General features: G+C 49.6%; 1 protein-coding gene across 11 annotated transcripts in view; it reads right to left on the bottom strand.

Annotated features, from left to right (window-relative positions):
- The window catches only part of WDFY4 (WDFY family member 4), a 309,530-nt gene that overhangs the window by 254,366 nt on the left and 41,405 nt on the right, over nt 1-13,759 (bottom strand). For all 11 annotated transcript variants that reach the window (XM_042907733.1, XM_042907739.1, XM_042907736.1 and 8 more), the window contains 7 exons: nt 11,943-12,057; nt 11,425-11,531; nt 9,486-9,620; nt 6,919-7,108; nt 4,708-4,897; nt 3,024-3,181; nt 606-1,058 (listed from right to left, as the gene is read on the bottom strand). In XM_042907733.1, coding sequence (XP_042763667.1) covers nt 606-1,058; nt 3,024-3,181; nt 4,708-4,897; nt 6,919-7,108; nt 9,486-9,620; nt 11,425-11,531; nt 11,943-12,057 — 1,348 coding nt within the window. The remainder of the gene's footprint in view (nt 1-605; nt 1,059-3,023; nt 3,182-4,707; nt 4,898-6,918; nt 7,109-9,485; nt 9,621-11,424; nt 11,532-11,942; nt 12,058-13,759) is intronic.

The following is a 13,759-nucleotide window of genomic DNA, read 5'->3' as shown; positions in this document are numbered from 1 at the left end:
CATAGGGGTAGCAGAGGCTGCTGAGGTTGAGAGCCCAAGGTAGGGGTGAAGGGATGTTGCCAAAGAGCCACAGGTGCACAGCCCAGCAGGGCACGCAAAAGCCGGACGAGACTTGGAGAGGGAAGCTGGACAGCACTGTTCACTGCTCTAAGCAGGAGACCATGGGGCCTGACAGCACTGAAAGGAAGCCCTGTACCAGATGAGCCCACATGTACACAGGTCCCTCACCCTCTGCCTGCTGGGGCCCCAGGCCTCCCCGAATTCCCTTGGCTTCCTGGTGTCTCCCTATCTACATACATCTACATAGCAGACGGTGCAGGAGATATCTCTGCCAGCTGAGAATTCATCAGACCTGACTCAGCCCCATGAGTGTTTAAAGTTCCGCCTATCCCTCTGGCCTCTTCATGGGAAAGATCAGTCCAGTTATAGCAAACAGAGAGGCCGCCTGCCCTTTGAAGCCACATGCCCAAGGGACCTTCTCCAACCCTCATGTTGCCAGGTGACCTGGGGATGCTCACTTTTTTCTGTTATGTTGATGAGGGGTGGAGTGGCACCCGCCCGCCCAGCCTGTTCCCTCCAACCCTCCCGACGCTCTTGGGAGTCACCTGACTTCCTCAGGATCTTGGCCCGCTTCCGCAGCTGGGCCAGCAGCAGACCCAGGAGACCCGAGTCCCGGAAGATGTCGGTGAAAAGCAAGTCCCTGCCGGCTATCCTGAGGACACTCTGCAGGGCCACGAGGGCGCAGGGTGACTCGGGGCTCTCCTTGATCAAGCACTGCACCTTCCGCAGGATTTCATGGGGCACATAATGCAGCTCGAACACCAGGGCCTCCAGCAGCTGGAAGAATTGCTTTTGCACCGGGGCCGGCTTCAGGGGCACAATCTCCACGAACTGCGAGATGGGCTGCAGGGTCCACTCCAGCAGGAAGAAGTTGCGGGCGTTCCAGACCCACATGGTCCTGATGGCTGACAGGACCTTGGTGCAGAGGACAGGGTTGCTGGCTTTTTGGAAAACATTCTGTAGGACTTGGAAGGCCTGAAGATTCTTAACGGTCACCCCTGGGGACAAAAGGAGGGTTAACCCTGCAGGTCATTTCTCCTGCCTGTGCCTAGAAATATGTGGTGGCATTAGCACTGGGAAATACCATTCGGTTTCTATTTTCTAGCTCCTGTGGGTAAATGTCTATCGGAAGTCCAGGAAAGCCAGCTGCCCAGAGTGTGAGCAAGGCTGGAACTGCATTGTCCAAGATGCAGTGGCTCACCAAGCAATGGAAATGTGCCCACTCAACTGAGATGGTCCATGCGTGTAAAAATACACACTGGATTTCCAAGATACAGCACAAGGAAAAGAAGGCCAAAATAAATGCCATTAATACCTATTTATATTGACCCATATTGAAATGGCAATGGTTTGGATATATTAGGTTAAATAAACTACATTATGAAAAGGAAACTATTTCTTCATATTTTTTTTAAAATATGGCTACTAGACCATTAAAAATTATGCGATACGTCTAGCGTTATTGGGCAGGGGTGGGCTGGAGGGTTGGTTTTAATCAGCTAAAAACAAATGATGTTGGGGTGCCTGGGTGGCTCAGTTAAGCATCTGACTTTGACACAGGTCATGATCTCAAGACTCGTGAGTTCGAGCCCCGTGTCAGGCTCTGTGCTGACGGCTCAGAGCCTGGAGCCTGCTTCTGATTCTGTGTCTCCCTCTCTCTCTGCCCCTCCCCCACTCACACTCTGTCTCTCTTTCTTTCAAAAATAAATAAATATTAAAAAAATTTTTAGGGGTGGCTGGGTGGCTCAGTCGGTTAAGCGTCTGACTTCGCCTCAGGTCATGATCTCGCGGCCCGTGGGTTCAAGCCCCGCGTCGGACTCTGTGCTGACAGCTCAGAGCCGGGAGCCTGCTTCTGATTCTGTGTCTCCCTCTCTTTCTGCCCCTCCCCCACTCACACTCTGTCTCTCTTTCTTTCAAAAATAAATAAATATTTTTAAAAACTTTAAATAATAAATAAATAAATAAATAAATAAATAAATAAATAAATAAAATGATGTTAAAAATTACTAAGCAAAGTCAGTATCTTTTCTAGACACGTAGTTAAATAAAGATATCTCCTGAAGCCATCCCCTCCTTTCACTCCATCAGAGAACTCCTTGCCTCCAACCCTCTCTGCCTCAGCCCCCAGAGATGTTTCTGAAACTCACCTCCGGTCCAGACACTTCACTATGTATCTGCTGGAGTTCTGTCCAGAGGCCCTTCCTGAACTGGCCCTACAGTCTTACAGCCTTCACACTCTGGTCATTTTCCCAGACCCCAGATGTTCGTGGTCACCATTTCTCTCCCCAGGCAGTAATTTCTGCCTTTAAACTTTCTCCTCTTCCTTCCTATCTAGGCAACTCACTCTTAGCCTTGAATGGGGCCTTCTGTGCACGGTTTCCTGACTAACCCAGACAGACCTGACCCACCTGCCTGGTGTCACCACTGTGCCTGATGCATTGATCAGCCAGTTATGGAGGAGATTCTGGTTCAGCGTATGTGTGACAGTCTCTACAGAGAAATTTTAGGGAGCAGATACCTGCCTGGTCACACGGGTGCCTCACGTGGGGCAGAATGGCTGCTGCACAGAGTTCATCAATCAATCAATCAGTCTCAAAGAACTGAGGAAGCCTGACCCTGAGCCTGGGTGGCTATTTCAGGGCCATCAGCCCTTGTATACAAGCCCATGTTGCAGAATAAGTCATGGCAGAGGCGGGGGTGGAGACCATTACTCCCGCCATTACTCAAGAGGGTCTTTGCCTTTGTTAAGCAAAAATTTCCTCTAAATCCCACCAAGACACCTAAAAAATGTCTACAAAGGAGAGATTTTAAATCCATAGGTAATCTCCGCAAAGGAGTGACAGAAGCACTGACAGGTGCCAAGTGTTGGTTTCTTCACAAAGAGTCAGGGAAAGACCTGGGTAGCATTTGTCAGGGCACAGTGCCAGCCTCTGCCAGGCCCCCAGAAACACAAAATGACCCACCAGAAGCCTCATGATGGAACTTGAAGCCTTCCAGCTGAGGGTAGGTGATGCTATCAAACACCTTCAGCTCTGACCTCCCGCAGGTCGTCAGCCACACCAGCAGCTCGAGGAGCTCCTCCAAGTGGGGATCCACTTCGCTCTGTGCCAGTGCATCGTACCTGCAGGGACAGACGAGGCCAGCTCCCTGGACTTTGTGGACAGGGCAGCCATGTTTGCTCATGGTGCTCCTCTCAAGGATGCAGGGCTAAACCCACCCCCAAAAGACACGTGCACAAGAAGAGCAGGGACGCCCTCAAAATGGGAGATCTAATATTTCAAGTGGGCAGGCAAATGTCTTCGGAAGTAACCCAACTTTATTAGACTTCCTTATGCTTATGTCAAGGTGGAGTATTGTTGCATTTTTAGCTACTTAAGTGTAGATGAGCCAGCTTTCTCTTCTTGTGGAGAAGGGTTTCTCTGTCTCTCAAGTCTTACTCGAGCTCTGTCATGTCAAGAGCAAACGTGCTTGCAGTATGATTTCAGGTAAGGCAGGAAAAAAAAAAAACAATGAGCTGAGCTGGGTCCTTCCTGATACTCCTTGGAGTAGGCTCATTTCCCCCCTCCTGGCTTCTACAAGAAGTCTGGAGAAAACCAACCACCCATTTAACCAAAGAAATGTTCAAGAACTGCTATGACATGGACCTCCATGGGAGCAGTAGCCAGTTGGTCATGGTCCAGACTAATGTAAAGAGTGGCAACCCCATAGGAACATTTATTCTTAGTGTCCCTTTGGAGGAAGGCCCTCAAGGTACTGTCATTTAATCACATCTTTTTGGGGCTTCAGTCTTCTCATCCAAATTACCCCTCTAGACTAGAAATCTGGCGCTTCAGTGAAGTCTGTGAAGCACAGTGGTAAGCCACATCCCATGCACGAGAAGGGCTTCTCATATTCATAGAGCAAAGCACAAGGGAATACATGTAGCCCTGCCCTTAACCAGCTTCCCCAAGAGCAATGAAGAAGTTGCAACAATCAAGGAATTTCTTTGATTTCCATCTCTTGGCTCATCCACTCCTTAGACCCAACCTGAATACAATGTGGCAAGGCAGAGCGGAGGAAATTAGTCCTGACCCAGATCAATGGTGTCTTCATTTGGGTTTCCAATGGTCAAGTATTTGAGAGAGAAAAGGTAGTTTATTTGGGAATTGAAGCAAAAAATACTACCGGGGCAGAGGGCCTGAGAGAGGGAGAGGAAGGAAGCCAGTACAGGAGCATTATAGAGCAAGCACCTTCTTGGACAACTGGAGTTTAATCCTTTGGGGGGCTCTGGGAGGCAGGGTAGAGATATCCCACCCAAGGGACAACTTTACTGGGTATTTATCCATTATCTCCGGCCAGTCCTTGGTTGACGGCTGCTTCTGAGGGTTGCTGCCTCCTCAGCAGTTCAAGCCAGCAGGTGTGCATGTGATAATACCATCCAATGAATTTGGTAAAATTGTTATTGCAATCCCCATCAGTTCTCAAAGGCAGTGGCTCTCAAATCCTGATGCACCTTGAATTATTTTTGCAATAAGAGTCTCTCTGGTCATGCTCTATGGAAATCTGTGTTTCAGAAGAAGCTTCAAAATCGCTTCCTCCAAAGCAACCCAAATGATACTGAGGACCTAGACGTTGGCAGTTTCTTCCCCACGAGGTACAACCACTTACCGAAGTAGCACTTTGAGGAGAAGAGGGTAGCCCTCCCCATTCTCAAACTCTAGGAACAGAGCCGAAGAGACGGGATAGGAGTCCTTCACAAAGCCCAAGATGAGGCTCACTGACTCGCTCACCTTGGGAGCAGGGAGCGTGTCTGCAAGCTTGGAGAGATTCTGAAGGGAGAGTTTGATGCAATCCATGGCTGCCAGAGGAAAACAACCCTGTTAAGTTTGGAGGCAATAGCTTTTCTGCCACGGTCATTCTCTCCCCCCACTCCGTTAAACTATCTATATCAAGATGTAAATGAGAATTAATTCAAAGCCCTTTCCTGCTGGGTCTTGAATCAAGAAGTCTTCCCCGTGGGAAGTGTCACCACACTGTGACAGTGAGCCACACTGTCAGACTGTGCAGTGTGACACTTGCAGTCACACTGTGACATTTATTCTTGTGTGTCCCTTTGGAGGAAGGCCCTCAAGGTACTGTCATTTAATCACATCTTTTTGGGGCTTCAGTCTTCTCATCCAAATTACCCCTCTAGACTAGAAATCTGGCTCTTCAGTGAAGTCTGTGCAGAGCCACACTGTGCAGACCCAGATGGAGAGGAGACAAAACAGGAAGAGGAAGGAAGCCTCCTAGCTCTGCTCCTAATTCCCAGCATGCAGGAGGGACTGGGTCCATTAGGTAATAGGACACAAGGTGAAAGACCTGGGCGTTGAGAAAGACCTTCTTAAGGAAGCAACACTGGAGACGGGCAGAAATTAGCTTGAAAAAAAGTTCAGGGAAGGATCTATCAATATGTAAGAAGGTGAGGGGCAAAAGGACAGTGGGTTTCAGCTACTAATATGTCCAGGGGGTTGGCACCCAGAAGTGCAGGCCACCAGGGAGGAGGAGGAAGACAGGGCCAGCTCATTTGTGGCCCTGGCCTTGGAACTTGCTGGTTTCCCAGAGCTGTGAGAAGTCAAGGGAAGATCTGAGTCGGAAGAGAGATGTCATTGGATTTGCATTTTGATGGATCACTGTTTTTAGGACTCTTTCACTGGAAGAAGCCTCTTCTGAGTACCAGGAAAGCCATGCCGGTGGATCAGGAAAAGTGTCTATGAGAACTTGAGACAGCACATGCTCTGTCCCTCAGCCGCAAGGCTTCAGACACGCCCCAGAGTCCTCATGCCGGGCAAGGCAGCCCTAAGAGCCATGGGCTTGGCAGCTAACTGCCAGGCCAGCCCTTATTCCAGACCTTCTCCTCAGCCTGTACGCCCATGGAGACCACCCAGTCCCCTAAGGGGGTCCTGGGCACAGTGCTCCAGGCAGCAGGCTCCCCACTGAGGTGGGAATTTTCTTTTCTAGTTATTGTCTTGGACGGCTAACAATAATGACACAGTGAGAGAGCCCTGTCATCAAGACACACAGCTTTTCCTCAGGGGTCTCTGGCTCAAGCCTATGGGGGGTACCCGGGCTGCTGAGCCTCTCAGGACCAGCTCAGCTCAGGGTCATTGCCACTAGGCCCTGGCCTCACTGGGAGCCCCGAATCCCTAAACTGGGGCTGACTTTTGGTCCTGGGCTCAGTTACAAGAGGGCGGTGGGCTTGCTGAACCTGCTCAGCTGTCACCAGGTGATGCCGTCTGTTATGGGACACCCCAGAAAGAAGGCAGATCACAGGGCAAGGGGTTGCTATTCCCATTTTACAGATAAAAGAACTGAGGCACACAGGCACGTACGTGCCCGAGGTCACTCCACCATGAGAACAGGTGGACAGAGCTGGAGTCCACACCCCAGCTTCTGGCTCCGGTATCTATGGCCTTAACCCCTGCATATGCTGCCCAGAGCAGAGCCGAAAGGAGATCGGGCATCTCCAGGCTTAGGATGTTTGTCTCCTCCTGTTTGTGAGCTGGGGACCTAGGCAAGTTCTTGAACTACTCTCAGTCTCCGTTTTCCCCATCATCAAAATGGCATTAATGTCCATCTCAAAGAGACCGAGGATATAATATACAAATTATCTGCTGTGTGTCTGTTTGAGAGTAAATGAGTTCCCCTTTCCTTCCCTCCTCCAGTGGAGCACCAACATAAATAATAAAAGCACTTTCACGAAGGAAACCAAGCAAAGAGTCGTCTACTGGGCATAGGTGGGCTTCCGTGAAGACCCTGTTTGTTCATCTCTTTTTTGGTTCCAGGGTCTCATTGTAGAAAGTTGGCCCGTATCCCACCCCTGGTCTCCTGGGGTCATACCCTGCAGGTATTCAATGATGCCAAGGTGCTGGGCCTTGGAGATTGCCCTCAGCACACAGAAGGTGGGCTCCTTCCAAAAGCAGCAGCTGTGCTCCCAAAGACAGGTAGTGGCAATCACTAGAGATTGGAGCTCATTTCCTGACAGAAGTCTCTCCAGCCCCTGAGACTCACTGCAAATGTTCAGCAACATCTGGGGAAGAAAAAAAAAAAAACAAAACAGATGCCTAGTTAGGAAGCCTCCTTCCTGTAAGTAACAGATATCTTCCCTTGTTTTCCAGAGCTCTGAGGGTATGTCTCAGTGCCAAGGATGGTTCGTATGGGTCACCTTCTGCCCCAGAACAGCATGGTCAGTGGTGCCCCCAGAAAAGGGTGACAGAGCTTGGGCTAAAGTCTGCACTCCTAATCCTATGTGAGTAACCAGAAAAACAGAGAAGCATTTGACTTAGAGAGGTGTCCTTCTACATAGACACGCAGGGAAAAGATGCCATCAAAGGTTAAAGGATAGGATTAACAGAACCCAGTGTTATTTAAAAAGAGATGTGTTCCCAGATCCCTGGTTGGCAGTCAAACTCTACTTCTCATAAGATTATGAGACTGATCTCTAACTTCCTATCTGGACCCTGTGCGCCCACCCATCCAGCCTTTCTATGGCTGCCAGAGGGACTTCCAGTACCTTCCCGCCACTTAGGGTGAATCATGGCTCACAGAGTTCTGCACAGACGAGCCCTGCCTCCTCCCTGACGTGATTGTGTGCAGCCCTCCCTTTGGCTCTTGGTGGTCTAACCGGATCTCCTTCAAGTTTGACATATATGGAAAGCTGCTTCCATCTGAATCCATCAGCCCCTTCTAAGCATAGGGACAGAGTCCAAGCTGAACAGTCATAGAGCCAGCCTCCAGACCCCACCTGCTGACCTTCCCAACAGTAGCCATGGCCATGTGACCCTTGGCTTGGATGGCCATTTCTGCGCCTATCCCCTCTCCCCCCGCCCCTTCACATCTGCACTCCAACTTTCAGCTCCTGTTTCAGTGCCATTTCCTCAGAACGGTCTTCTTTTATGCTCTCCTATAAATCAGGTCCCTTTGTCCTCATTTCCCAGCACACTTTTCACTTTGCCTTCAGAGCACTTAAAAAAACGGACACAGCTCTCTAATTACGTGATTATCTCCCTTGTTTGGCTTCCCCAATTTTCTGTCACCTCTGGTACTATGCTTGCTGCTGGAACCAGCAGTCTGGCACAGAGGAGTATGTGGGAGGAGCTCATATATTTTGCAGAATGAAATAAGGAAAACCCTAAGGAATACAGACATGCCCCGCGGCTCGCATTCTACCCTTTCAGGGGCAGAACCATGAAGGCAGGGCTGCGCCAGTTCCCTGCGGGACACTGAAAGCCACGTGGTAAAGACTTGTCAAAGCACCCAGTACCACAACCTGGCCACCACTTAGAATATGGTTTATATACGGATAAACGATGCCTGAGTTTCCAGCAAATGCAGCTTAAGGGATAACCCACCATAAGTAAGCTTGTGACATAACCTCTGGTAATGAGAACTCTCGCTTGAGAATGAGTCTAAAATGGATATTCATGTGAGCGCACATTTACAATGCACAAATGCATTTGGAAATTCACAAAATCACCTGCTCTGTGACCCACTGCCTGAGGCACTGGCCACACAAAGATGAGTAGGACTTATGGCCCTCCTTACCCTCCTCCCAAGGTGTCTTCCTCCAGAGAGGCAGGAGGAGTTTTCTGGAGAATACAGCATCCTGGGAGCTGAGAAAGCAGAGCTGGTCAGTAAGGGCCAGGAAAGGAGTAAGAAGTTATGTTAAAAGCTACCGCTGGTAGTCAGAGAGGATAGAAAAAATGGGGAAGGACACCAGGAAATTGCATTTGATGCTTAGTGGCCTGAGATCACTTCTGGGAGGGGGAAGGAGGTGGCCTCATAAAATGGTCTTGGCAGCCAGATTCCCAGGGTCCCAATCCCAGCCCCGCCCCCCACCCACCGACTACCTCTCTGACCCCAGAGCCATGTTTACTCCTCAGGCGCTAGTTTGCATGGAATCAGAATTGTAATACTACACACATCCTGGGATGGAAGAGAGGGATCAGGGAGGGGACAGATGTGAGGCTATGGCACAGGTGGGTACAGGGAAGGACTTAGAAAATGTTGGCTGCAATTATGCAAGTGCGGTTGCCATGCTTGCCCTCCGAGGAGGCAGGGGCCAGAGACAGGAGGTTCCAGATGCTGGGGAGGGGCGGGCAGGACTCAGGAACACAGCCTGGAGGAAGCTGCTGGGGCCAAGTGGACGAGGAAGAGGAGCAGCACACTCTTCTGGGGGAGAACGACAGAAATAGCGACACAGGGATGAAATGAGATGGAAAGGGGAGAACAGACATTTTCCAAATGCACAAGATCCTGGCATTTGCAGAGAGCGTGGGGGTCGACAGATGAGCTGGCTCTCCAGGAGGACAGAGGGGCTTCAGGACTAGGGCCAAGAAGGACGGAGACACCTCCAAGAAGCAGAGCGGGGTCTCGGCCCAGGGGTGTGGAGCCTTCCTCTGACTCACCTGCACAAACATCCTCTGAACTTGAACATCATTCTCTAAAACCTCCTCCTTTTCCAGAGGAAAGACAAAGAAGAGGTAAAGGCACTTCAGGAGCAGGGGTGGAAGCCCGGATGCAGCGACTGTGCCCAGCGTCTCCTGCAAGAGAAGAGCAGACGTGACCCACAGCCACAGACCCAGGGGAGCACTCTTCCAACCCAGAGCGGCATGGTCTTTTAGCCAGGAAGACGGGTAAATCATGTCCTCTCTGTGGGCAATGCACTCTCACGTAAGAATGGGGACAATCACAGGACCCACCCAGAGTGGCTGTGAAGATTATGTTTCTGTGAAGTATACACTAGGTGCTCGATAAACACGGCATCTTTTGTAAGACAAACAACACGAAGGAAGGAGAGGAGGAAGGGAGGGAGGGACAGGTGCAGAGCAGAAAACAAGGGCTTTCCTAAGTGATCACACTACTGATTTGGGTAGTTGCCTCCGGATTAGCTACAACCTCCGCGCATGTATGGAATTGTGTGCGTGGGAGCAGGTGCGGCATTAATCTGAAGCATACTGTCCACCCAATTTCCCGCCCAAGTGACTAATGTGACAGATATGGTGGCAAACTGAGAAAAAGGTAGAGGAAGAATGCACAGTCTGGGCCGGAACCAGGAATATAATGCAGGCGGTTGGTCCTACCCTCCCCGCTAAAAGCTTCCAGTGCAGCGTAACGTCGGCCCCTGTAATTGATACCTGGCTCTGCTGTGACCCTGCTCAGGGTGGCTCCCCTGTCCTCCATGCCGCACTGGCTCCGCTGAAAGCCAATTGCCTATTTGTCTTATTGCTTTTAGGGCTGGCTGCTCACAGTGGAAAACAAGCCCTTTAGGTTAATTTTTACTACCGGACTGTAAATAGTCCTTCCCTGGAGGGCAGAAAAGCTCCTTCTCTGGGCTTCAGGCTGCCGTGCTGATGGAGGTCCAGGCAGTGCAGGCAGAGGAAAGGTCACATGATCTTCCCTGCAGGTAACAACTGCACACTGAGCTCCTCTCACACCTCCGTGCACTGTTTCAGATGCCCGGCTGATATCTGTGTTCACTGTTAGCCTCGGGGTGGCCGTGCCCCTATGTGGCTCCCTCTTGTTCCTGATGCTGAGCACTGGCACGTGGTGGGCACTCTCACCAGACAAATGAGTCTCTGGGTCTGCCCTGCCCGGGACCTCTGGCCATTTCTGCTGATAGCCACAGCTGCCGGGGACTGCTTCTGCCTAAGAGGACGCCAGCCATCAGCAATCCACTCGCAGGGAAGCACCAGGCCCCCAGCTTCACGGTGGAGGACACGTACACAACCAGGATGGGGCACCGGTGGGAAGGGAAGAAAGAGAAGCCAGCCTCATGTGGGTATCATCTCCAGGAAGGCATGGAACAGGTGCTTAAGGTGGACTCCCTCCGTCTGAGCTTAGCAGATGGCAGTAAAGAGCAGTGGCTCAGAACACGGCCTCTGGAGTCAGACATCAGTCACAGAGGGTGCTAACTAATGTGGCTTCGTAATCTGACTCAGAGGGCTTGGGGGAGGATTTATTGACCTGCAGGACACACTAGCCTTGCCCCGACACGGAAAACGGTCCATACACATTGGCCGTTGTTAATCCCTGCCCTGACCCTAAATCAGAAAACGAAGGCATTATCCCCGGTCCTAAAATTAGCCACACAACAGAGCCACGAAAGATGACACAATTTTCCCAAAGTTACACACAGCCCGTCAATGGAAAAAACAGCATTCAAATGTGGATTTCAGATGCTAACGTTCCCATGTCCTGTATCAGAAGGGAATTATGGCAGGAGAAATGACAAATCAGTATCATGGGGGAAAAGACACTCGAGATGCGTCCCTGCCCTTTGCTGGGACTTCCGCGGGACATGGATGAGGAGCTCCCAAGCTGGGTTCCGTGGGACCTGGAACTTACCGAGTTTGTCCCCGTGAGCACATACACCGACTTCAGGAGCAGGTAGCCATCCTGATCCACATCCCCTTTCCACCGCAGCAACTGCCCCGCTGCCTCCCTCGCTTGCTCTGGCAACAGCACATGAAGGGGAGAACGTGTCACCAGCGGGCAGTGCGGTGACCTGCCCACCCAGCTCTCCCTCCACTTGGCCTCCTTCCCCGTGAGAGGTGCCTTAGCATCCTTAGGGGACTGAACACTTGGGTGTCACCTTTTTGCTAGCACCCTGTCCCAGAGACCCTGGTCCTGTGTGTGTGTGTGTGTGTGTGTGTCCCTTCCAAGAGCAGCAGGGCTCTGCTGGCCCCCCTTCCCTCCTCTGCTGGCCTTTCCCTTCATTCCCAACATCCTCAGTGGCAGAAATGAGCCTGTGGGGTTCTCTGGAAGGCACCACTCCTACTCCATTAGAAAAGCAGAGAGTGGCTTTGCAGAAGTCCCGGAAGGAATATGCAGGGGTGTTTTGTCTCCATAAAGTGTTCTCTTACCTGCAGGCTTTCCCACAAGTGCCTTCTGTATTTCTTGGGCAAGCTGGTTAGAAATATCTTCTGCTAGGCTTTGGAGACTAGGAAAGGAGATGATCCCCACAGAGTTTTCCCAGGCCTGAAGTGCAATCAAAAAGATTCCATCAGAGATGTCAAAGCTACAAAGCAAGGCATGAGAATCACCTTGCCTCTCTCCCTGCCAGCCCAAACCAACGAGTCGACTCGCTGTCCCAGGTGTAGCCCAAAAGTCACTGAATCACCTACCCTAACAGCTTCCATTCTATCCCTACCTAGTTGCTATGAATTCTTCAACTTCCATTGAGCTCCAGACCCATATCCAACTGGACACTGGGTGTCCGCCCCTGAATTTGTGCTCTTGAAATGTCAAATACACATAATTGAATCCATTGCCTTCCTCCCAAATCCGCTGCATCCTGTCTCAGTGAATAGTTCTACCAAGCACCCAGTTGCCCTCATGGGAAATTCTAAGGTTAATTTCCTGGGCCCCCTCTCCCTCATGTGCCTTAGCCCATCAAATGCTACATCTCGCTGGTTCTCCTCTTGCATGTTTCATGTTTCTCAGACCTGGTGTAGATATCTTAGGTTTAGTCATGCAATTACTTCCTTCAACAAATTCTAAAGAGTGGGATTACAAGTTGCAAGCGTGTGCTTTCTATTTATTTTTTTTTTCAGTGTTTTGGTGAACATTACCAACTCATTCCCCAGAAAAACTTTACCCGATTATCCTCTCCAGAGGCTCCATGGGAGAGGACTAGTTTCTCTTCACCCATTGGGCACTGTCATACTTTTTCATTTTAAGTGAGAAAATTTACAGAAGAAAAAAATATCTCATCTCAGTAGAAGTCCTGTGACTACTAAAGTAAATGAAGACTTTTAATGCTTCTTGAATTGCCTGCTTTTACTCTTAGCCTATTATTCTATTAATTATTTATTTAAAAAACAACTCTTTACATATAAAAAATGTTAATCCTTGGTCCATAATAGTCTCATGAGTTTTTCAAATTTATGATTTTGTCTTTTAATTTGGTATTATTTGGTTTTGCTCTACAGAAAGTTGAAGTTCACATGAAATGAAATTTCTCAATCTACTGCTTTGTTTTCTGGCTTTAGTCCCAGGCTTAGGAAGTTCTTTCAAGTCCAACTGGCTGTTGCCATTTTTAATCTTTTTCTTTTTGTTTTTTAATTCTTTACAATTCTTTCTTCTCTGTTCCTTCTCTATTACCATCCTATCTGGTCATCTTTTGCCTTGGACTTTTTCTTTTATTGGTTAGGATACTATTTAATAGAAGTCATTAATTTTAAAATTCCACCTGGGATGCCCAGAATTCTCTCCCCATCTGCTTTTCCTTAGAATCTTCTCCTTTGTTCTATTGTGTTGTCACAGGCGGAGTTTACCAGTCCCAGGATGAGGAGAGCTCTCTCCAGACCAACAGTCAGAGTGGAGTGACTATTCTTGGCATAGGACTTGAGTTCCTGGCAACTTCGCCCTTCCCGGTTTCCCACCTTTTCAGGAAGGGAGGCTGCTGGGTGCGTTCCTGGCAATTAGTGGCCTCAACAAAATACACTTTTGTTGGACTGCCATCCACTACTGCTCCCACTGGCCAGCCACATTAAATTATATCCCTGCCCAAAGCTGTGACTGAGTTTTTTTTCAGCTGAGATCCTCCTTCTAGAAAAGGTGAAGAAAGCATCAAAATCCCAGAGGGAAATGTGCCTCCTTGCTGTAGATTCTATTTTTATCAAAAAGTAAAAACCTTTTAGAAATTTTTTCTATACTAAAAGACGTTACATACAAAGGA

Source organism: Panthera leo, chromosome D2 (assembly GCF_018350215.1).
Source record: "Panthera leo isolate Ple1 chromosome D2, P.leo_Ple1_pat1.1, whole genome shotgun sequence".
In the NCBI taxonomy this organism is placed as follows: domain Eukaryota; kingdom Metazoa; phylum Chordata; class Mammalia; order Carnivora; family Felidae; genus Panthera; species Panthera leo.
This window is presented reverse-complemented; position numbering and strand designations above follow the sequence as displayed.